At 43.5% G+C, this 25,012-nt stretch overlaps 2 protein-coding genes across 5 annotated transcripts in view; one reads left to right on the forward strand and one right to left on the reverse strand.

Moving 5' to 3' along the window:
• cbl (Cbl proto-oncogene, E3 ubiquitin protein ligase) overlaps positions 1 to 6,679 on the forward strand; it is a 32,834-nt gene extending 26,155 nt beyond the window's left edge. Inside the window, exons 11-16 of the mRNA XM_035622293.2 lie at positions 262 to 675; positions 1,088 to 1,173; positions 1,371 to 1,577; positions 1,695 to 1,783; positions 1,981 to 2,223; positions 3,422 to 6,679. Of these exons, the coding sequence (XP_035478186.2) occupies positions 262 to 675; positions 1,088 to 1,173; positions 1,371 to 1,577; positions 1,695 to 1,783; positions 1,981 to 2,223; positions 3,422 to 3,717 (1,335 nt within the window). The 3' untranslated portion in view covers positions 3,718 to 6,679. The remainder of the gene's footprint in view (positions 1 to 261; positions 676 to 1,087; positions 1,174 to 1,370; positions 1,578 to 1,694; positions 1,784 to 1,980; positions 2,224 to 3,421) is intronic.
• Positions 6,680 to 7,231: 552 nt separating this feature from the next.
• The window catches only part of mcamb (melanoma cell adhesion molecule b), a 30,587-nt gene continuing 12,806 nt past the window's right edge, over positions 7,232 to 25,012 (reverse strand). The window contains exons 2-17 of one of the 4 annotated variants that reach the window (XM_035623415.2): positions 16,548 to 16,672; positions 16,222 to 16,453; positions 15,615 to 15,685; positions 15,409 to 15,496; positions 15,099 to 15,278; positions 13,912 to 14,042; positions 13,643 to 13,778; positions 13,410 to 13,525; positions 12,648 to 12,789; positions 12,251 to 12,378; positions 11,723 to 11,864; positions 11,312 to 11,386; positions 10,170 to 10,211; positions 9,588 to 9,711; positions 9,070 to 9,181; positions 7,232 to 8,937 (exon numbers count right to left, since the gene is read on the reverse strand). In XM_035623415.2, the coding sequence (XP_035479308.2) occupies positions 8,935 to 8,937; positions 9,070 to 9,181; positions 9,588 to 9,711; positions 10,170 to 10,211; positions 11,312 to 11,386; positions 11,723 to 11,864; positions 12,251 to 12,378; positions 12,648 to 12,789; positions 13,410 to 13,525; positions 13,643 to 13,778; positions 13,912 to 14,042; positions 15,099 to 15,278; positions 15,409 to 15,496; positions 15,615 to 15,685; positions 16,222 to 16,453; positions 16,548 to 16,672 (1,847 nt within the window). In that variant the 3' untranslated portion in view covers positions 7,232 to 8,934. The remainder of the gene's footprint in view (positions 8,938 to 9,069; positions 9,182 to 9,587; positions 9,712 to 10,169; positions 10,212 to 11,311; positions 11,387 to 11,722; positions 11,865 to 12,250; positions 12,379 to 12,647; positions 12,790 to 13,409; positions 13,526 to 13,642; positions 13,779 to 13,911; positions 14,043 to 15,098; positions 15,279 to 15,408; positions 15,497 to 15,614; positions 15,686 to 16,221; positions 16,454 to 16,547; positions 16,673 to 25,012) is intronic. The other 3 variants (XM_035623418.2, XM_035623416.2, XM_035623419.2) reach the window with 3 other exon arrangements.

A 25,012-nucleotide genomic window follows, 5' to 3' on the forward strand; every position in this document is an offset into this window, starting at 1 on the left:
CTTTTGAGTGACACATTCATATTACCACATATTTCTGCTTAAATGTAGAAAACTGGAGGCCATAGAGAGGAAGCTGGAATTGTCTGCAAATTAGAGACAACATTTTACCCTTCGTGTTATTCATCTAAATTATGTATATTGTTTTTATAGTGAGGCACATGCACATTGGATTATTACCAGTGTTGAAGAGCAAAGAGTTTTTCACATTAATACTCTATGTAGTTTAAATGGGCTCCCTGCATCCCTTTTTCTCCCCTTCAGGCAGCATCTCACCACAAAGACAAGCCTCTTCCCCTCCCCCCAGCACTGAGGGATCTCCCCCCTCCTCCTCCTCCAGACCGGCCCCACACAGCTGGGACAGCCCCCGATGGACGGCTGCAGAGGCGTCCCTTACCCTGCACTCCCGGGGAGCCGCCTCGAGACAAGCACCCTCCCACACCTCCCAACCGGCTCCTGGCTGACTGGAACTCCAGGCCTGTTCCCAAGGCCCCCACCTCCTCTTCCTCGTCTTCCGCTTCCTCGTCCTCCCAAGTGTCCAGTCTGGGAGGGGACATTCGAGCAGGTGTCAGGGAACTCTCCAACCGACACTCCCTCCCATTGGCGCTGCCCTCCACTCTGGACACCCGCTCGGATTCACAGAAGAACAACAGCTCCCTCAGTCTGGATCACCAGCTGGTCAGGAACCACAAAACACCACACACTAAATTATCAACTGCTCCAATGTCTATACATTGGTTACACACAGTATTCAAGTTAGTAGGAACTGTGAAAGTGAAACAACTGAAATAATCAAGTAACTCCATGTGTTGGTTTGAACTATTGTTAGTTCTTAGCAGGGCATTCCTGACATTTCACTACACAGCCACTGTTGATCAATCAACAATAATAGATGAAACCAGCTTCATATTTATTGTAGAAACATGACAGTAGTCTCAATTGTATCATCTAACTTGCATCAAGAACAAAAATGTGTTTCCACAAATGCAGAAATATTCAATTAATGTGGTTGGTGTTTTTGTTCTAGATTTTGATTGTGAAAATTATTCTTCGCTTAAAAATTTCTGAGGTTTCTGCTCCCCCCCCCCAGAATTTTGCCGCAGTTGCTGCTCAAGATTATGACAACCCCAAAGTCAAGCCCTCGGCCTCGGCCAACGCCATTTATTCACTGGCAAGGTACGTTGTATTGGCTATATAGTGAAAAGAAAATTATTCTAGCAAACTTGCAGATTACAATGTTTTAAACTGTTTATACAAAGCGCATAAAACACATAATTTATGAAGTTTGTTCCTCGATGAAAACTCTGCCTCCAGTGTTTCATGTTTTATAAATCCAGTTGCACGGTAAATATTCTTGGGTTGTTTGTTTGCAGACCGTCTCAAGCCCTGAGGGCAGTGACAGGAGAGGAGGCACATGACAGCGAAGAGGAGTCGGAGTACATGATCCCCTCCTCTCGCCCCGTCTTGCCCCCCATCACGGCCCCAACTGTAGGAGAGAGCCCACCAGTCCTGAGGCCCCCACAACCTCAGCCTCTATCAGCACTCCAGACACAGACCCAACCTTCCACACTCAACTCAAGGTATTCAAAACACTTGATAAATGCACTTCCTGTAGCACATCAAGAAAAATGCCTGTCCTTTGTTTGTAATTGCAGGTGTGCACATGACTGTTAGTTAATTGTTGTTTACTGTTGAAGGGTGGCACTGGCTGAACTAGAGGATGGACCTCTTATGTATGAAGCCATGTACAACATCCAGGGCAGGTCACAACAAGCCAGAGATTCAGGTATTTTCATTTACTAACCTTTGAGCATTAGATGATTAACTGGGTGAAGGGATTCAATATTAATTTCACCCCCAAACAAGATTATAGATTATAATGTGTTTTCTATAAATTAATCCAAGCATACACTTAGTCTGTATTTAACTCGATTTAGTTCTGTTTGTCAGATACTGTTGTGCTTACACGTTGTTTCCATCCAGATTATTCCGAGTTGCCCCCTCTGGCGATGGCCAACAGTCCCGGAGACCACACAACTGAGGACAAGGAAGAGGAGGAAAATGGCTATGACTTCCCTAAACCCCGGCTGCCAATGCCCCCTGCACGACGGACCCTTTCAGAACTGGGGGGGTCGTCGTCCTCCTCTTCATCCTCCTCATCAGGCTCATCCTCCTTGGCTGCTTTCAGCCGCCTTTCTTTAGATTCAGATGCCGGAGCTGCTGCTCGTAAGTACACGGCTCCATCAGTTTGTTTTTACTACATGATGCAACTTCACCAAATAATTTCTCCGTGATTGTGATGAATACGGAGTGCGCCGTGTTTTTTGAACTGTGACCTTACTATACAGATACCCCCAACGAATGGGTTAATTAAAGAGCCATGTTATGAGTGCGTTTTTTTACTGTAGCATATGACCTACCTACATCATCCAATGTTAAAGGCGACTTTTGGGCAAGTTTTTTGCCTCTACTTGCCTGTGTTGGATAAAATTATGTCTGGTTGTCTGAAAGAATTAAATGAAAATGAAATTACCAAAATAGCTACATACCTTTTTAGGTTAAGCATGAAATACTATCTGTGATTTTAACAGTGAAGTGAACCTTTAAAACATGGTCTTTTATTTAGAGACTTGACATTTGTACAAGTTTTTTCATCAATGATGGCATTGATGGTAACCCTTTGGCAAGAATGGAATATAGTACTAACATCTACTAACAGCCCGAGAAGTCGTCTTTAGTGTTTTGCTGTTACCTCGCACGGGACCCGACACAGTACTGATTTTCCAGAAGCTCTCTGAAGTTACTGCTAGACTCCAATTTGGACTCTGATAAATTGCCATGAATCGATTCCCATACACATTTGTCCACTATCTGTAATCAAAGTGTGCAAAAGAAGGGTAACGATCATCGACTTTAAACCTGGAAAAAGCTAAACAAAGGAGGGATGACAAGACATTTCCTGGTCGATGGTGCTAATATGAAGCTTTTTAACGGTCCTTTAAGTTTATCCGTTTCTTCATGCGTCAATCTTCTCAAGAGTAATCTCCCCGTCTCAGCAGCCAGCTGACATTTTCCACTGATGCTGATTGCAGATGTCCCACTTAACACTAACCAATCTCTGCATGTGAGGACCAATTAAATGCGCCCACATCGTAATTGGACCCTCTTGGGGCTTTGTTAAAGGTCGATGAAGTAGAAAGGCCAAACGGTTCACCGTATAGACATTATGATAAACATGTAGCTTACCTCTGACACACTCCGCATGCTGCCTGACGCAGCTGAAAAATTAAAGCAATCAGAGACTAAATTCTCAAATTGACCTTTTAAACTATTTTTTAAAAATAATCAATTTGTTTCAGATTTAATCAAAACTAGAGCGGTTTGGCTTTGAAGATGTTTACACTCACTCTCCCCGTTTCTTCAGCCTTCTCCGAGCCGGTGGAAGCACCAGAGAGACCCCCGAAGCCTCTGCCCAGACGGATAAACTCGGAGCGTCGACCCAGCCCCGTCCCGCCCATCCCTGTCCCGACCAATAGTGGGGCAACAGGAGGAGAAGCCAACCCTCAAATCAATTGCGAGATAGAGCACCTCATGAGTCAGGGATACTCTTACCAGGACATCCAGAAAGCACTGATGATTGCACAGAACAATATCGAAATGGCCAAGAATATCCTCCGCGAGTTTGTCTCCATTCCCTCCACCGCGCATATTCTTACATAGCACACTCCCTGTGCCTCTCTCTCATGTTTGCTCTCTCGCCCTAGCTTGGCCCAGCCTGGTTGGGTTTAGGTCGGCTCAGCCCAAAGCCTGTTGCCTTCAGTATTCCCTCCGGTGCTGGCTGACGCCCCCTGTGGATTTTAACTGGCTGTTACTCCAGTGAGCTCACGGCATCCCTGGGACTCTGCGCCCTGCACTCCATGCGCTTTCAACAGTGTCTGGCCTTCTTCAAGCCGTTACAGCTGGCCTCCTCCTTCTCAACAACATTGACGTGGGACTGACTGAGCACATGAGGAACAATGGTGTGACGCCACATGGTGCGAGACTTTCGTAAGGAACCCTGGGTCGACAGATTCTGACCTTTCATGCCGAAGCCTCTTGCTGAAAATGTAACCAACACCTCACAAATTAAACAAAAAAAATGTATGTCTATATGAAAATTTAATATATGAGTAAATGTATATTAAATGTGTATAATATATACAGTACGTGCATATACAGTATGCGAAAAATGATTTCAGCTTTGAGGGTCGCCGCTGGTACAAGTGATATGGGTAGACGGGGACCAGATTGAAGAGGGGGTTTGTTTCTCTGTCGGATTAAGGGATGTGAGAGTGGAGAAGTACATATGAGGAATAGTGTGGTGGTGTCTTCCTCACCAGGATGTGTTGGTCAGCAGCAGCTCGGAGACACGCAGCTGAATTCAGTCTCTTATGGCCTTTGATAAACAACGTTGCTTTGGAACTTTTTGTGTTTTTAGAAAGTCATCCTTGTTCTGTCGTGTTGTATTTTTAAGTAGCATGACGATGGTTTCAGGTGTGTGTGTGTGTGTGTGTGTGTGTGTGTGTGTGTGTGTGTGTGTGTGTGTGTGTGTGTGTGTGTGTGTGTGTGTGTGTGTGTGTGTGTGTGTGTGTGTTTTCTCGCGCCAGACAGACAGGCTCCTCATGACCCGCTCTTAAACAAACCCTGTTCCTGTACATCATGAATGTGGAATTGGAGTCTGTACAGTATGTTCAGACTCGTGCTCTGTAAACGTACTACTGCCCTAACTGGTATGGCAGGGCCTCGTGTAACTGTAGAGCCTGACGATGAGATTACAAGAGGATGTGCTGACGTTGACAACCCTGCAGTACCAGACGGACTAGTGTTGTGATCTGTGGCGACAGATATCTTTTCGTTCTGTATTCGTCTGACGTCATTGGCTGGCTAGTTCGGGTTTCTGTCTGCAGCTCAGTCCGATGTTTTTGAAACAAAACAAAAAAAAAAGTCATTGATTTACTTTGGTAATATATTATTGTAATATGATCATAAATATTGTTATTATAATTAATTCAGAAGTGCTTCACTGCTGCTACTATTGTTAGTGCTAAACAATTAAGCCTTAAATGTAAATTTGTGAATATTGTGTTTAACCGTCGCCCTTGTTTCTTTAAAGTGACAGTATCACCCATGTTTCTCCAGTCCATAATGTAGCATACTTGAAAGTACAAACTGCTTGTGAGCTTGCAGCCTTCTCAAGCTGTCAACTCTTTTAAAATCTTTTTTTCTTCTTCTTCGGTAGACTCGGTAAAAACAGTAATAAAGCAGACAAAATGCTTTGACTCTGGAAACCAGCCATCTTGCCATAGATTCAGGCTTAAAGAAATTTTTTTTTTTTTAAAGTAGGCTCATGGGTTTGCTGGCCCACCCCCAGGTCTACTTTGAAATCAGTATTTGGGCCAACTGTAAGAACTAACTCAGGAATAATGTTGATCTAAACAAGTGGCGTTCACCCTGACTGTCAAAAACAACCGGAGGAGACCCATTGGTGTAGACAGCAGCTCACCTGTCAGGTGACATGTAGCCAAAAGAATCCGCTCAATGAAGACACAAGTAGCCTACTACTTTTTTTTTTGTTGTTCACATTATAACTTGCACATATTTCATATAGTTTCCAACATTTGCAGGACAGCAGCTTCATTTGCAGGTACTATGAATGAGTAAGGAATTAACGCACAGAGCTTTTTAGGTACATTGACTTGAACCTCTCCCAGCAAATGAAGAATGTTGGGTTTTGCTTTTTTATTTTTGGGAGTGAGCAGACGACGCGTCACTGGCTAATCAGCCCGCGCTTCTGGGTTGTACTGTGTGTGTTGACTGGAAGCTGTCTCCACGCTGTCAGCACGTCCGCTGGCTCTTTTTCTCTGTTCCTAGTTGCCTTGAGAAACTTCTTGAATGATGGGTAATGATAGGGGACGTTCCCAATCCTCAATACTGTACCAATGTTTTGTTGATGTTTTTCAGGACAGCGTTGTCATGTAATATTTACCAATTTTATTTTTGTTTTGTTTTCAAACCGTATACCAATTTGTGCTTTGATACTGTCACTCTAAAGAAAAGCAAATTGTATAAAGTCAGTGATACGAAAAGAAGAAAAAAATTGCTGTTTTTGTTTCATTTTGCATTCCTGTACATGTATTTTGTTCCAAAGGTTTTGTTTACTTCTGTGAATAATTCTGTGAGCAGTGCCATATGTTTCGAGATCCTCACCGTGTTTAGAATAAGGCCTTGTTCTTGAGGAGAGTGTGTAGGTCTCGATTTGTACCCGTTGATCTCTGAAGGCAGGATTGTGCAGTATTGCTTGTATTATTGTCCCCTCTGAATCGTCAGCCGCATCAGGCCTCACCTAAGAGAGCTGAGGTGCTGATCTGTGAAGCCTCTGCCTCCCTCCTACCGTAAAACACAAATCAAGTCCCAGATCAGTTCTCCGCCTCAGTGATGCTCGACGCCTACCAGCCCCCGTTGCCCACAAGTCCCCCTGCTGGGGGTACTTCAGCTTTCTGCCAGAAGAGGGAGGTGTCGCCCCGTGTAGCCGTGTCGCTTCTCATCAGTAAAAGGCATTCTTTAACTTTTTGATGGTTTTTAAAGCTCATATCACTTTGGAAGTATTCACAGTGCTGTTAATAAAAATGATAAACAAACGCGTCATGTCCGTCTCCTCTACTTATTTATTGGAAATGTTTTAGCTTGTTACTCTGAGAACTATCCAAATGCAGACAAAGGGTTAAAGCCAACATTTATAAACTTATTGAAGAAGAGGATGTTAGCATCATGGCACTGGTATTAACGCTTCACAGCATACACTTGACAGACAGCTTCAGCTCTGTGTATGTTAATATCTTGGTGATGGTCTTGAAGGTTCAGTAATGTATTTGATTACTCCATTAAAAATGACAATCTGATTTTGCCTAGCTAGTAGAACTAATCAGCATCATGTCTGAGACATTTTTTAAAACTCCACCCTGTATACACACTGCTAATGTGTGTGTATATATATATATATATATATACATATATATAAATATATATATGTGTGTGTGTATATATATATATGTATATATATATATGTGTGTATATATATGTATATATATGCATATATATATGTGTATATATATGTATATGTATTTGTGTGTAAATATATGTGTATATATATGTATATGTATGTGTGTTGAAGCTCATTATCTGACAACAGACATTCTTAGTTTCTCTTTTCATTTAACAGTCAATCTTTATTTGGTATAATTTTCAAAAACTACAATGGCTTTGTTGGTAAATTGGTTCGAATGCCATCATTGACATTGATTAAAACTCCAAGGCATTAAAAGGCATTCTACGTGTTCCATACATCCAAAACGATTTAACAGTGGTAGTTCCTCAAAACAAAACAGCAGAAACAGAACACAGACCGACAGAGGAGAGGGAGGGCGAGTGTGACGGCTGCACAGATGGCTCTTGTGTCATCCGACTTCATTTGCATGTTTGAAGTCACAGTCATTTCCATCCTCCTCAGTCGTCACGTTACAATGTGACAAGTGTGTCGACATGAATTTACATTTACATGGAGTAGGTGTCGATTTAAGGCGTCTCACGTCTGAGGGGGATTCTGTCGCTCACTCTCTGATCCAACAGATTATTTCCTGTTTCAGTCAACACATGAATTAGATAAAGACAGAAATGTGTCTTTTCCTGATAAGGAGGTCGACTTCATGCCGTGAACCATGTTTACCATGGACCAATAATCTCCTCTACCCTCATCCTTCCTCTTAAAAAATTGAAATAAAAATCAACACTGGTAATTTTCATCCACATACGTTGAACAAAACAACATGTTTCACATTAGAGAAACACAACAACACAACTGCATGGAGAATAACGACAAAAGGAATCAGTGCACTGAACATTAAATATGACCGTAACTAAGCACAAAATGTGAAGTTTCTACACAAATGTCATTTCTGAGGCGTCTGTAACCGCTGGCAAAGCTTGAACTCAAAACGCGCACACACACAAAGATAGCAAAACTAGATTGTGGAGGAAAGAAACGACAAAGTAGCAACTACAAATAATGTTAACCCTTCAAAGTCAAATCCTGAACAGATTATTCACCCGTGTTGCAAAAATATTTTTCTTTAATATACACAAATTGGGGAGTGTAAAGACAGGAGGGTACGCTACAGAGGCAGGGAAAAAAAGGCAAGGCTGGAACTGGCTTATAGGAGAAAGTACTGTTGTATCCCCAAAATTTCAGTGTGCAGACTTAAGCAAAACAGAAAACATAGAGAGAGAAAAAAGATAACTCAAACTACTAAGCTCTTCCTGCTCTCTAAAGAGACACTATCTGGTCTTTTTTTTTTTTTTTTTTTTCTATTGTTATTTTAAATAAAGTAAATATATATACACAGATTATAATATGTACACTTTGGATAAAAAGCTTTCAGTTTCAGGCTGCTCTTCAGTGATTCTCTGTCAGATATATAAAACAGTCCCTGGTTAACTTTTTTGTGCTCTAAATTTTTGTCCTACATACGATCAGCATTTTTGCACGGCCCGCGCAAAAGCGAGCGCTACAGTTTAATGTCGGTCGTTGGGTTTGGAGCTGGAAGATTTGTTGGCAGACTTATGTCATGAAAGCTCGAGGTGCATTCCGGGAGAACTGTGCTGGGACATAGGGGACAGCAAGCAAAAGTTGCAGCTCAGAACAAACTGGAGTGTCAGTCGTCCATCAAGATTTTACAGTGGCAGACAACCGAGCCTCTGCACGACACCGCTCTAGGATAAAGGAGCTCTGGTGGAAGCTTGAAGGCATCAGCAGGTACGAGCCTGAGAGGGAAGAACAGCAGCAGCAGTCGGTGCATCTGAAGTCACCTCCTCACGTCTGCACATCCAGGTACTCACCACCCTTTACTTCAGGGCGCCAGCGCAGACATTAACACGCACGCAGACACAAAGAGAGAGGTGGGGTTGAGGAGGTGCAATTTAACATGTTGAGGGTACATTCAGATCAGCAGCCAGTTCAGTTGGAGATTGGGTATCTACCTGGTCACCGGGAGGTATTTTTTCTCCGTTGACCCCGAGGAGAATCGCTTCCTCCGTGTTGTCGCTTTTCATCTCCACCACAATGTTGTCTTTGTTGGAATTGTCTTTGGTGCTGCAAGACCAGGAACGCGCTCGAGTCAGAAACAAACATGCACATTGCGATATGCCGCTCAACCATTACAATTAGTGACGAGTGAAGCTGGAAAACAGTAAAATAATAAATGTTATTGTATGTCAGAGGAAGCATGTTGAGTTATGCATTAATAAAATTGTCAGCTGTGAATAAAAACAAAATTAGTTATAGAAGTTTTATATATACGTATACATATTAATCACTAGGAGACTAGCAAACACCTGATTGTGTAGTAATAAGATGACACGGCACAACACTGAGGATCTGGTGTTTGATTTAGTGCTTTTCACTTTGGGCAAGACAGTTTAGCAAGTAGCCATTCATTTGCAAACATTGAAACTCTGTTGGGAAAGCTCATCCTAACTGAATGCAGCCTTGCACTTACAGGTCTTGCTTCCCAGATCGGCCGCAGATCTTGCCCTTTTTGTAGAGGAAGTAGAGCACACTCCCCAAGATGGCCAGCAGCAGGATGCAAATGATGATGACTGCAATGATCACACCGCTGCCCTCTGGTGGAGACAAAGCACAAGAACAACCACAGGCTCACTGACTGCAACTGAAGTATGAATGAGATGACGGCATGGGGCCGGAGAGTCGGACACACGATCACAATTGGCAGGATGTGCAGCATTCCACAGCGTGTCGGAACAGTAGATAGCATTTTGCAGCGTGTCTAAAAAAAAAAAGAGTGCAGCGCTAGCATCATTCGAGAGACCTAAACCTGGCAACCTAAAGAGAGAAGGTCATTCAGGGGTGTGGGAGGAGAGGTGTGCTTGTACGACAGCATGACAACATGCACAGGAGGAGGTATGGATGATGGACTTGATGTTTTGTTCATCAGGAGAGAGGGGGAGGGTCTGACGAAAGGAGGGTGCTGTGGAGGAGGAGAAGAAGAGATGGAAGCTTTTCGCCTTCGAGCTCGAGCTCGAGAGGTGAGGAGGAAACTGCAGCAGCGCATCGTACAAACCTTTCTTGCTTTTCTTTGGTGGGATAGCTGATGCTGCTTTCACTGAGAAAGACCACAAGAACACAATTATCAGCGGGTGGCTGGATGTATTAGTTAACTCATATCAGCGGGCCTGTTCACACACACACACACACACACAAACACACACACACACACACACACTCATATTCACACAGAGGCAGTTTAGACCTTCAGCCGAGGCCTGAACTGAACACAACAGATGTTTGATTTACGTCCGACTGTGGCCAGTCATTTCCGAGAGCAGCAGGGTCAAACGCCTGAAGCCTCCCATGTTCAATGTCATGTAATAACTGCTGCTTTGCGTGAAACAACAACACAGACCAGTTTTCCTCCGAGTGGCTGGACGTTTCCTGGCATGACGTACAAGAGAGAGGGGACGCAGTGGGAGAGAGAAAACACAAGGCCGCGGCTGTAACGAGAGTCAGGAGACTCTCTCTGAGTGCATTTAAAACATCAGCTGCTTTCTACAGTCACATTGATTTCATGTGCGCTTGTGGTTGTGTGCTGTTGTGTGCAGCTGGGCACCATAACACACTCGCACAAAAATACTACATTACTTCATAACGTTCCTCTCTGCAGAAGGTCAGTGATCAGTTAATCCAATTCAACTTTTTACTTTTGTTCAGAGAAAAACCTTCTCTTACGCTGAAAAGTTTTCAATTTCACTTGTGCCGACCATCTAGTCAACAAGACACCTTGCAGGACATTTTACTCATTTACAATGATTACATTGTTAAGTCCCTAATCAACGCTGCTGAAACAACATTACAGTCTTGCCAGTGTGGTAATGGCTGCAGCCTTGATATGTATTTAAAGGGGCAGTACGCGTTTTTTGGAGAAAGCTTATCACTCTTTTTTGTTGTTGTTGTGATTTTGCTGCTCTGGCCGGGCCGTGACCCCGGGACCTCGGGTATGGGAGACCGACGGGCAAACCACTAAGCTTAAGACGAGGAACCACCGAATACTGAACAGATAATAATCTTTCTCTTGAACCAGCACCTACTTAAAAAAAAATCATTTTTTAAGGCTTTTAAATCGATGTAGTCATCTTGTAAACTTCTTGTAATTTCCGTCTTGTCGTAATTTGTGAAACTGCCGGTGCAGACTGACTCTGGTCTTACCTGTGGCAGAGGAAAGAGAAGTGCTAGAAGTGGCGATGGCTTGTGTGGTGGTGACTTGTGTGGTGGTGTGTATAGCTGAAAACAGGTAGAGGCACAGAAGGGAAGACACTCCCTGTTAACACACTGGGGAAGGAGGGGTGAACATTTAACAGCCACACAGCTTCAGGACACAACATCGACGACGACGACGACGACGCCGCCAGTCGAGAGGTTCAACATCACAGGCAACAGGTTTCAGCGTACGGCCGAGCTCATGGCCTTAAGACAAAGTGAAAATAAACAAAGAAGTGACAAAGACTCAAAGGGGAAGACCAGAAGGAAAGGGGGGAAGCAAGGAGGACGACAGATAGAGATGAACACGCATACAAACACAAAGGGCAGTGAGAGGAAGGGCAAGCGGCAGGAACTCACTGGCTTTGATGTTGAAGGTCACCGAGTCAGTGCCGTTCTCGCTGGAGGCATTGCAGAAAGCAGTGATGTCAGAAGTGACATAGACACTGACCACACTCTGAACGCCCGCCTCAGTCTCCTTTTCAGATGTCGTCTTGAGGACCTGGCACGAAGAAAGGAAAGACAGAGAAAAGCGAACGCACCCTGTCACAGACTGAAGAAGGGCGCAGCGGGGGATTTATATTCAGTGCGGAAACACAGTAAGAATAAATCCACTGAGGTCAGTGATGTTGAAGATATCACACACGTCGGGGCCGAGCTGCGGGTCATGCCAGCGGCTCTGTGAGGCTGTAGCTCACGTGAATGCTAATGCTTGAATTCTAATGTGCCAATATTTAAAATGCGGAAGTTTAGCAGATAGATAACGTTTAATGGACTCATCAGAACTGAAGAGATCAGGATCCAATCTAGTGGGCACACGCTCGGCAAAACTGCGTTTGTGCTGCAGCTGTAGCTAATCCAACAACGGGCAGCCTCCCTCTGCTGTACCTTTCCATCGGAGGTGTTCCAGGTAATGTTGGGCGAAGGGAAACCTCTGGCGAGGCAGCGCAGGTCGACCGAACTCTCAAAACTCGCTTCTATCTCCGTGTCGTCCGGCCTTGTGATCTCTGGCGGGCCTTCAGAGACAGGAGCGAGAAATAACCTGAAAAATGTTCTCCCATGACCGTGACGGCTGTAACACACAACCACTTCTATGCTGTACGCACTATGCCACTAAACATTTCCACACAGATCACAACTAAAGGGATGAAATGAGAAAAAAGCACAAAACCTAAATAAACCTGCGCTGAACACAAACATTACATTCTAACATTATACTGTGACATAAAGGGTTGATTAATGACCTGACAGCAGTGTAATGTACAGTGTCTGTGATCACACTCACCCCAGACATCAACATGAAGTGTGCCGCTGGTCTCCATTCCCTCAATCTCAGGCACAGTCACCACACACACATACGTCCCTGCCGAGTCGTACGTCGTGTCCCTCAGGATCAACGTGTGACTCCTCGACACCAACTCTCCATCCTACGCACACATGCACATTTAACACACTTAGAACATTTAGCTGTGAGACAGGGGTTACCGGAGTACTTGTTTTTAATAGATTGTGTGGCATAAAAATAGTAAGAAGGAGACAATTTGCCGTCTTTTGTGTCTTTTTTGGGGGGGGTTCAAAACTTTTAGCCAAGCGTCTGTTTACATTCCCTGAAGGCTGCGTGGGAAACTCGAACATTCACAGTTGGATTTTAAACTCTGAATAATTAATATCCTCTCATATGATTGTATTACTATTGTTCATGCACAAACTTACCAATAATCGTAACGATGGAGTTGGTGAAGGTGCGGCTAATTTTTTATTTCTATACTGCAGGGGTAACTTTTAAATATCCCCCAGGGATCAATAAACATTTACTGGATAATTCAGTTTTGTATCATTAATCTATGATCACTCGCAGTTGATTCTTTACACATGTAAACATTCATGCTTAGCATTGTCGAGGGTAGTGAAAGTTGGAAAGCAACGTAAAATCAGGGTCAAAAGGACGACCTGAGAACACACAACTGTGGGACGACTTGTTTTCTAAATGCACGTTAATTCATTTGGTGGTATATTTTGTGTGTGTGTGTGTGTGTGTGTGTGTGACCTTAAACCAGGCTGTGTTTGTCTGTAGAGAAGAGAGGGCGTTGCAGGTGGCCATCAGCTCCTGTCCCTGGGCCACCTGGACAGGGTCTTCAGGAATCACCACAGCATGATTGAGATCTACAAGCGCAGCAAAGAGATAGAAAAGACAGAAATATTGTTCAAGCTGTGCGCACACTGTCGTACTGCTGATAGAATGTATTTGTTGTCATGGTCACAGATCAGCAGAATCCTTACAGTGGACAAACACTGTGGTATTTCCAGAGATCCCCTCAAAGGTGTCCATGTCTAGAGAGGTGCAACGGTAATTTCCACTGTTCAGACGGGTCACATTATGCAGCACCAACATATTGGCCTCCAAAGTGTGCTCGACCTACAAAAACAACATGGAAATCTGATCAACACATGAACAAGAGGTCCTTACAGTGCTTCCATCCACTGAGGATGATATGATACAATCAAAAGAATCATAAGCACAACATTTTTGTAGAAAAGTGTGTTCTTACGTCCCCCTTCGAGATTGTAAGTTCTGAGGATGGAGTATTCCCGTTGCCATGGCAGTGAAGCTCGATGGAGTCCCCTTCCTTGATTTTGCCCACTGGTGACTGCACCCACACATTTACGGCTGTGGGGGGATCTAAAACACAGAGGGGAATTCACGTCAGACCAAGTACCTCGACTTTTAGCTGTAGACGGCTTGCGTCCTGAAATCATTGATCTCTCCTTATGGAACTTTGCTGAGAGGTGAGAAGAGTGACCCCATGACTATCAGGTCACATATGAAGTCAAGGACGACAGCAGAGTTTTGGTTGAGGAGGTGTATTTTTTTTTTGTATTTTGTTTTATTTTGCCATTGGTAAGTAATTCATCAGTCAGTCCCATATTGTTTTCAGTTGACATGAAAGATGCATTAATGGCTCATTTAACGTTAATTTAAAATGTTGAATTTTTGTTTCAGTAACAATTAAAAAATTCACTTTGATTAAAGAACTATGATTTGTATCTGCACATGAGTCATGTGACAGATCTGAACCACTCGTGAATTCTATTGGAACTGCCGAATGACACAAACAATCTTTAATCACTTATCCGTGTCATTAAATAACGAATTGGCTCATTCAAGACGCTCGTGCACGAGGGCCGATGTCCCTATTCTCCACCCACAAAGCTCCGACTGGTCAGCAATTTTTTTAATTAGCAGGTTCATCAGCTCCAATTAAGGGTAATATTAGCGGCGTGACATACAATCATATTTTAAACAACAGTGCGCTTCCAACTTTGTGAACTTTGTGGCATCAGGACCTTTCCTTTCTCAGTCTACTTGCACAAAGGCAGAGCCATAAAGAGAATAGTTTTCTGAGCTCAGTGTGGAAGAAAGAAAGACTTCAACGACGCCTTTGGGATGAACACAAATCGCAGGCCCAGCTTTATTTTCTCTAATGCTCCTTTGGCGGAATGGGAGGACATCCCTGCGGCCAGGTTCCAAGATCTTGCGGAAAGGCTGTTGGTAATCGATCATGTTTTGGTAATGAGCAATAACATATGGGCCTAATATTCTGATCATTGGTCAGTGGGCAATATGGGGCAGTTGGTCCAGCATGATGGTGGCGTTTGACTCAATGTTTTTTAAGAATTGAAACAGACGGATGAACAATATGTTAGTTCATACAGTTTGCTGGTGCATATAACTCACAGTAAACAGTGATGTTGATGCGGTCGGTCTCCGTCATCCTGGTTCCTCCAGGAACTAAGTAGTTGACCTCGCAGTAGAACTCCGCGTCCTTGTCCTCCTTCGTCACCTTCAGGCTCAGCTCACTCTTGACTGAGAACAGACCACTGGATTCACTAGTGATGCTGGGCACCACTTTCACCTCTGTAGAAACATTTGCAAGGCACAGGGATGGATAGAGAGGGGAAATCGAGGGAAACACATTAAACCACATTGAGCGCAGGCAAACATGGCGGAGAAATGCATCGCAGATGTTTGTATCAATCTGTCTCACCATCCTGAACGTCGCGCAGCGGCGTGTTGTCCCTGTACCAAGTGATGTTCGGCTTGGGAAAGCCATTTTTGACCTCGCAGACCCCGATCTGTGGGAGGGGAGGGCAGAGAGAATGAGAGAGGAACAAATTCAGAGAAATAAATTGTAGCCTGGAAGTCATTTCATAATGAAGGTTCACTGATGTTCACAATTTAAAGCTTGTTTACCTTGGACAGGCTTTGTTGGTTGACTGAGACCCCCGTCTGAACAGCCTCAATTGTAGGACGGTTTGGTGTTTCTGCATAGGAATAGAACTGAATCAAAAACTGAAAAGGGCAAAATGAGGATGAGTATGATCTGGCGGTTTATGAACAGTTTTAGCGACTTTATGTAAACATGTTAAAATGTTTTTGAATCTCTTCTTTTTCTTGCTTGTCAGTGTCAGTGGAAGCGCTGAAAGGAGTTTAGGTATCAGTTGAAGAGTTGAAGAGAAAGGAGACTGGTGGAGCGTCAAGGGAGCAGTTGAAAACTCAATTGAAGCACAAGTACAATGAGAGTAAAAGAAACATTTATCAACATGTATGAAGGGTGCAGTTAAAAGTTGAGGGGTTTGATCGTTTCATGCAAAACACCACAATCTCAAAATCTCAAAAGAAAGTCAATAATTTGAAAAAGCAGATCATTTTTCAGGTTTAAATAAGGTTGCATAATAATAAAGATATAAATATAAGTCTAGGGTTTTTCTCTGAAGTAAGCACACTGGCCACGACTTGCCCCTTCTTTAAGAAATCCTCTTTTCTCATCGCGAGCTGTTAACACCTGGCTGAATCTTACCGAACACCCTCAGCTTTGTACGTCCCTCCGCGCTCCCAACTGTGAGACTTTTGATGAAGCAGATAAATTCCAGTTCGTCTGCCAGCCGCACATCGTTGATGGTCAGCACCACCTCTCCGTTGGCTCCGGTGCCGTTCACACTGATCCGGTCTGTGAACTGTGTGCCGCGGTCGACAATCTTCATGGTGGAGTCCTGGAAGTAGATTTTCTGCCTCTCGTCTGACCGTGTCACCTAAAGGTCAGAGGTTGAGCCAATCAGACATCCCCTGCACAGAAACATCATACTTCCATCGGCGTGTGTGTGCGTCAGGCTTCGTGAAACTCACGCAGAACCAGATTATGGTTATGCCGCCGATGCCGTCATCTGATTTGAACATGCAGGTGAGCCGAGCTGTGTCTCCCCTGAACACCTCCACCCTGTCCTCCATGTTCACCTCCACAGTGGCCCAGGCTGAAAGAGAGAGAGAGAATGTGGTTCTCGTTGAATACGTCTGTTCAACATGTTAAAATCAATCATCACCGTCAGCTACATGTTTTCGGCAAAACAGAGAAAATTTGTATTTTTCTTAATACTTTCACGACTGAGAGCTGACAACATCCTATAAGTTGAGATAAAGCAAAACAGCAAAACAAACAGCAAAACAAATGGACTGTGGAAAATGTGAATTAGTTATTTTTCTATGTGGTCATTTGAAGAAGGTCATGATGTGAAGTCAGGATTTATTAAACAAATCAATGCTTTTATAGATTTTTATTGATTTGATGTGGTTGATTCCACCACAGCGTCAAACCTCTTTCTGCCATCTTGACGTTATTATTTATTATAATTGTTTATCTACACCTGCGATGTTCTTACTGCTGAATCGTCTCCGGTGAAACAGTGATAAACCGTACTGCTGGAATATAAATTTGACAGTAGAAAAACTATGTTATGAAAAAAATGTTTCTAATTGACATCAAACATTTCTCCTTATTTACCCACCAGCGGGCTCGCCCATGCGCATGTAACTGTGATAAACTAATACAGGGTGGTGTGTCAATCGGGCCGATCAAAACTTCCTGCCGATAAAGCTTCATTTGAGCTCCTCCGGAGATGGACCGTACGACGGAACCCGAAGGTTAACGCCCGTGACTCATGATCATCATCGCGGCGTGCTGAAGAAACACACGACTTCTGCACCGACACAAACTCAATGGAGGCAAAGAAGAGAGAAGAGAGTCGTGGTGGGTCAAAGGGAAGAGAGGGACGCTATGACAGGAATGAGGAGCCCACCCATGTCCACATTAATGTGCGGCATTCCAACATGTCACCCTCTCGCAGGAAGAAAGGCTCAATTTACAGGCAGCATAGTGGCTCCACTGTTCCTCCATCATGTGTCTCTGTGGAACGAGTGGTTTTCCCCTTCAGGGGTCTCTCACCCATCCTATAGTCTATATAGGGAGGACCCCAGTTACACGTTACGCCGCAGTGTTGCAGTAAGATGCCAACGAGAGCTGTAGCCTGGAGGTATGAGGCTGCCAGGTTTGATTTAGCTTGTACCTTTCACTGTCTGTTCATTGTGCTGGCGAATGTAAATTTTCTTGCAGCAAAGAAAGGGAAGTGATGGCAGGAAACGTCTGAGTTCATGTCGAGACAAAAAAATGAGAGTCGTCTGTGTCCTGCATTGACCTTTATTTAATTTATTCATTTTTAACTTCCTTTTCTTGCTGGCGAGGGAAGGTTCATTGATGACGTCGCACACATAAGTTGGTAAAACTAAAATCACATCAGTACCCACTCAGTCATTTTTTCAAGAGCTTCCAACTGCATGTGATGGCCTTCCTCGGCAGAGCGAGTTTGCTCAGTTGTCGTCAACTGAACGAAGCATGAAGATTTGATGACTGAGGTTCCAAACTTTGGTCACTCCACATCCACTGAAGAAGACAACGGGATTTGGTAAAAAATCAGGTGACAGGTGGCTAATATTAGCCAACTTTAAGTTAATCTGACTGTACAATGGACTTCATGTTACACTATGTGTTAGCACTTATGCCATTAAACATTATAGTGAAGATTTGTGAAGGTCACTGGCTCAATACCCTGAGCAGAAAAAATAACCCTTCAAAATGGCCGCAAGGATTTCATACAATCCCACAATATCTTAATCTGGGAAACCTGCGCATGTATGTACAGTGTACACATTTTCATTTTTGCAATTTTTTCCTGTCATTTGTAAATCACTGTCGCTGATTTTTGTAAAGGTTGGTTGTATATATGAACTTTATAATTATCATCATTATTAAGTAAAATCAATGGTTGTGTACTGTATCTGTTGTACATTTTTTTAATCTCATCTTCCTCTAAGCAGATGATGATGATGATGATACTGCCTCCAGAACTAAACCTCTGCTCCTCGTCCATCTGTGTCGTCATCAAAAATCCTCTTCAGTCTTTCCTCCCATCTAAACTCCCTCTCTGCATCCCTCCCCTCTTATCCTCTCCCGCCTTCCTCTGCTGTGTGTTGCTGTTTACCCCCGGCTAATGGAGCTGGACGGATGCTTTCCTGTCAAGAAATCCAATTACTCTCTCCAACATAGACATTTTCTGGCCATTAGCGATGGGAGGACAACGCTGACTCACTTGCAGAATCCCGTCCCCTGGCCTGAGGGTTTACCTACAGTGGGAAGTGCAACTCAGAGGGGCGTGAGAGGGTGAAAAGTCAGATTCTACTCCACAGTTCAGACCAAATTTTGCCCAAACTGCTGGAGTCGGTTTTCTCTTGGGAATCTCAATCAAATCTCATCAGAAATGTGATCATCTTCATAGTGCATCAGTCAGAGAGGCCGGCACTCCAGGGCCTCAGATCGATCCATTCTGATGATGATAGCGCAAAGTCCATTCACTTTGGATAATAGTCCTAAATCAGTATGACAGAAGATATGCTGAGCATGCCCTCTGACAGCTGAGAAAACTGGACCTCTCCAGGTTTATGAGCTCCCCTCAGCAAACAAAGTGAGAGTGTGTGTTTGACCCTGACACAACAATTTCACATACAGTGTATGGTTTCCACAAGAGAGAGCAATCTGCTCTTTACACTTTAGTAAATATCTGCTGCTGACCACAACAAGAAGAAAGGAGAGGAGGGGAGATCAGGTTTCTTTTATCTTTTCCTGGTTTCAGAGACCTTGATATGTAAGACTGGGAACTGCAGAAGAAACCGGGCTGTGGCAGGTAAATGTGACATAGATTGAAATATTGTGATGATAATGTTCTAACTTAAATATCTTTGTGTCATAATGAAGGACCAACACTCATTAACCAAAAATTTTTGGTTTACTAACACATAAATTGAAGAAAAGGAAAAAATTAAGAACCAATAATCAGCTAAAGTCAATTGTGAGTCAATTTTTTCTTAGAAAAAAACAAGATACTTAATTTAGTCAACACTAATGAACAAGAAAATCCTGAATAATATCAAGCGATGTGCATCTATGTCTGTAGCCGATTGTAGCTGAAAGACCGCGCCTGAAACCCCAAGAAAGGTTGTGCAAATAAACCGGCAAAATTATGTTTTTTCTGAGAAATAGGAATACCTCAAAGCGTTTTAGGAAATTAAATGAAGTAAAATGACAGCTCTACTTAACAAGAACGCATTTGTTTAATAAAAAGTTTCCCACAAAACAGGAAAAAGAAAGTCCTTATTTCAAGAGCAGCCCTGTTTCTATCTTTTATTTCACTTTGATTTATGAGGTGGTGGTCAGGTATGGATAGTCATCATAAACACACGCGCACATCTCAGTCAGCGTGTCAGCATTGATAATGAAGCTTCAAAGAGCTCCAGTCAAGGCCGCAGGTGTAATCTCTCTAAACCCCCCGCCCTAAAACACGGCTCATCCCACAAATAGGGAGGACTGTATTCAAAGGCACGACTAAATTAGGTGCACTTGCAGATAAGAGGACAAACACACCTCCTTATGAAGGAGAGCAGAGGCAGATAGGATAAGATAATCTCAAGGGGGAAGTCGTATCAAACACATTGTGTATCCTGACAAGAGGCTTTGATTTCAGTGCAGACACAACAACCAGTTTCAGTCAGTGGAGGGAGATGATGACAAAGCTTCCCGCCGTGCGCTGAGCCTCTTGCGGCTGCTTATCCACACCTACGAAATCTCTTCTTCGATTTCACGTACGGGAACCTCCCATGTGCACGGAAAACTATTGTCAGGTGACCAGCAGACGTTCTCAAATCCACACAACTTATTTTTAAAGGTTTATTTTAAACAGGCGGCTCAGTCATACAGTAGACAGATGAGATGTGGCATGTGTTTGTTCAAAGGCTGGAATCTGCTTTGACTTTGTATCTATGAAAGATTCATTGACACGCTGCGTTCGACCTCCCTCCCTCCCTCCCTCCCTCCACCTCCCTCTCTCCCCATACCACAAATGGTCGCTGGTGAAGCAGCGGACGTCTACTGGTCCTTCAGCACGTGAACCAGATGAGCGTCCTGTACACGTTTATACATGAATCTATTTCGGTGACAGAACTGTGGCTCAGGTGCACAACACGGTCCAACAGTTATTACTGAAAACCTCTTCATGTCGCCCTTTCCTCCTCTTTCTTTCCTTCTTTCTGTCGTTCTTTCATGCAATGAAATGATTAAGATGTGTCCTAAATATTTTGTATTTTGCATAAGAGTCAAATTTACGTCTCATTGACGAGATTTTTTTATAATAAGCATCAAAACTGTCGAGATGAGTTGACGCTTTTTACACTTTCTCTTCTGTGTGAAATTGCAAATGTAAATTGAAATATTAGAATTATGAGAAACTAGACATCATAGAATAAATTTAAAACGTGCATCAAATATAGAATTGAATGAATTTGATTTGTGCTCAGTAACTACAACAACTCCTAAAAATACTTGACTTGGATTTGCATGTGGTTCAGTTTAGACACCAGAAGAAGCGTCATTTAAGACTCATGGTTTCGGTTAAATCGAAGTAGTAAAGTATTCACATCCTGTTTTTCCCTAAATTTAGCCTAGTTCTGTGAGTGCCTAAACAACAACAGAGAAATAATTTGTAGGAAAAGATTTAGCTGATAAGTTCACTATCAACATATTGCAACTGGGCAAAGAAGTTAATAAAAACAGTTCCTCATTATGTTACTTTAAATTGTAACTACTCTGCTCTAAATACTGTAAACCTTCTCAAAAAATGAAGCAAATTCATATAGAAACTTGATTTCTGAGAGACAGGCGTCGCCACAAGAACAAAAAGCTTAAAGCCCTACCAGAAGCCTCAAGAGAATTCAATATTCAATACGCCACACAATGTGAAAATGTTAGGGAACGCTAGGGATTGTGTGACAAGATAGTGTTTTAATCTTCAGGGGACCATAAAAAATAAGAGAGAAAAAAGTGACCTGACGGTGGCGCTGGAGGAAAGGTCAGAAGGTCACCAAAATCGTTAGCGACATCCACTATTCACTAGCTGTCGGACAGAACAACCAAGGTTTTTCTTAGGTCCTGCTGTTAGCGGAGGAGAAGCACTATATCAAATCTGAGGAAACACTCAGATCAAAGCAGCGACTGACAGGATGAGCACCGAGGTCAAGGGGAAACAGACACACACACACACGCAGAACCAGAGTGAGCTTTCAGTCTGTCTGTAGGTCTGGGAGGTGTAAGGCGAACACACACACACACACACACACACACACACGCACACACACACCCTGAGAAAATCGGTATCTACATCATACATACCAGGGTCGAGTGACGAAAGTACCAACATGAGCTTGACATCCAAAAACAGCAATGAACACATTCGCAAATGTCTCACAGCACATCTGTCACATGACACACATTTCCACTCTGCTGGGTTTCATTCACCATTTTCCAGGGACTTATTTTAGTGCTTCAGCAGCAGATGTTCTGCTCCTCCTAAAGGGTGCAGTGGTCCAGAATCCATCAATCTCAAGGGGAGAACACACAGTTTTGTTTGCGTTACAGAGTCATCAGATAATCTGTTTCTTCTATCACAAGGTTTAGATTTTAATGCACTGTATTAATATTTACATAGCAGGGATTCCCTCCACTTTGACTCCTATTCATGTTTAAATTACGCCTGGCATACGCCCCAAAAGACAAAGTTGGACTTCATCAAACTGAGACATGAAAGGACGAATATGAATATTACATTAAAAGAGAGGACAGAAATCAAGACAGAAGTGCTGTCCAGTGTGTGTGCGTGTGTGTGTGTGTGTGTGTGTGAGACACAAACCTAGTTTTACTTGCTGGCCATCACCCACTGGCTTATCCTGTCAGGTGATTAGCAGCGCTGAGGGACAGTTTGAAAATCAAGGCAGCAGCAGGCGGACAACACGTGGGAGCATAATCAAAATCATCTTGAAACAATTCTGGTCATATTGCATTTCATCAGAACTGTGTTGTCAATGTGCCTACTGGCAGTTTGTTACTGAAACACAGGTTGGATAACCACAGTTGATACACTTCCACCGGGAGACGGAGACGACAGCTCGGGGACATGTTTGCAGCCGTGTCAAATCTAAGAATAACAGTGGCCTATCAGGCTTGTTTGCTTACATGATACAGTAGAACTACAGTGCAGCGACCCGAGTGGCCCCAGAAATAGCAGCTCTACTTCAGGACAGGGTGAGACAGAGAGAGGGAGCATGAGAAAACGGTGCCTCAGTCTGCTCTGTGTACAGATGTAAAAAGGCCTGAGAGGACTGAGCAGAGAACAGTGCTGACAGTGAGTAAACAGAAAGGATCGGAGATAGAAAAGACGGAGGTAGAGGAGAAAATCAGTGCTGCAGATGAGTGTATAACGTGTTGGGTTCTCTGACGGTTGCTGTGGCCTCTGACATTTATCACACTAATCCCACAATTGCGCACTTGCGGCATCTTGCAGAGAGAAGGGAACATTATCAAGCTGGAAATAACAACTCTCATGTGGTGAGAGGAGAAACACAGAGGAACTCAAAATGCCGATAGAAACCCCCGACTTCCCACTTTCATTTGCTTCTGACAAGCTGCAGGATGTGAGGTTTATCAGAGTCACACAAATAAACCTTTTATTGGAAGGCTGCATTTATTCCACTCCGCAGCTCTTCGATTAATATCTGACATTTGCACGGCTGCATAAAAGAAATCTTGTAAATAATAGGAATTATTAATCCATAAAAATGTCATTATTTCCTTTTAAACATTCCATTATGAAGCTAACTAGTGTGGTTTCTCCCCCTGCAAGAATCCCTTCATGTTTTATCAAACCAAAACCATTAGTGTCATTGCCTATATGGTGCAAAGGGATGTTACAAAAAGCTCTTGAAAACACTAAAGGTTTTGTCACATGTTCATCAATCACATTACTTCTTTCACGCAGCCTAAGGCGTTTTAACAAACAACACAGGACCCTTGGATTGGCAGTCAGATGGAAATTGACTCTCTGACTCATGAACCCCCCTCCACACAGCTCCCAGCACCACGGACACATTTGTCCACAAACTCAAACATGCAGCAGAGTTTGTGATGCCACAAATACATCAGTTAAATTAAAGACAGATTGATATTTCTACAGCAGATACTAATAACTATACATGAGTCACTGTTGTTTTTGCAACTCAAATGTTGTCATGCCAATTTCAAATGACAGCTAACAATCCTCTAAGACGTTATTCAGTCCAAGATGTCCCACACCCCCCACACCAGGCACAAACTGCGGCGCTCCAACAACTCTGATGCTTCGTCTGTGAACAGAGGCTCTCAGTTGGAACCAAACCAATAACAGTATTTGGTGTACATCTTAATTACTTTAAGGCCACCAGGATTCCCCCTGACAGTTTAACTGATAATAGAAATAACAGAGTACAGAGCGGCCCTGTAGGCTTGTAGTGAGTCTCTGAACGGCTCAGGTGATTTTAACTTCTCTGTGCAGACAATGAGATGGACAGCGGCAGCTGCAGCCAGCAAACTGCACATTCCCATGATGCCTGGGAGAAAACAAGGTCAGCTTGTCACACTGACCTGTCAGACACTTTCCCCAACACACAAGCACACTCACACGAGCAGACCCCCGGGGTGTTGGAGCCGAATGCCAGCAGTATCCTCTCAACATGCCATGAGAATTAACGATTTCCAACGGGGGGACGAAGGACACCATGAATGTAAATACAGTGGAGAGGATCAGAGTGGACCACACAGCGGGGGAGACGGGGAGGGAGTCACGCTACTCTCCTGGTGATTTGATGTTCTGTTCCATTTCAGCAGACCACCTGTTGCAGAGCTCAACCTGAGACTCCACCTGACTCTGTTCCCAGCGCTCCAGACTCCAGTCCGTCCATCATTCGGGAGGGGTCTGCTGAATCACAACTGTTACAGCAGTACAGTAACAGAGCTCTGACCGGGTCTCTACTGTATGAGGTCACTTCCAATGGCAGTGATGTCGGTACATTTAAGCTCAAAGATGTGTGGGTTTATATTAACGTGGGAAAGGAAACACGCTCTTCCTTTATCAATCCATCATTGTGTGCTGTCACAGTATCTCTGTATCAGGTCTAATCATTTTCACTCCACGTGTTTGGCAGCACTGCTTCATGGAACTGCACAATTTTGCTTTTCAATAAACAGCCCTGACAACGAAGATATATGGACATCTGAAGGAGAAATCCCCTCTGACCACAGCTGTGGAGATCCACCCACAGGACAGTGTCACCAACCTGAAGCTAATTCCTCTTCGATAAGCAGCTCTTTGGTCTTCCCTGCCTCAGCAGTTACATTTCAAAGA

The sequence above is a fragment of the Scophthalmus maximus genome, chromosome 11 (genome assembly GCF_022379125.1).
Source record: "Scophthalmus maximus strain ysfricsl-2021 chromosome 11, ASM2237912v1, whole genome shotgun sequence".
Taxonomy (NCBI): domain Eukaryota; kingdom Metazoa; phylum Chordata; class Actinopteri; order Pleuronectiformes; family Scophthalmidae; genus Scophthalmus; species Scophthalmus maximus.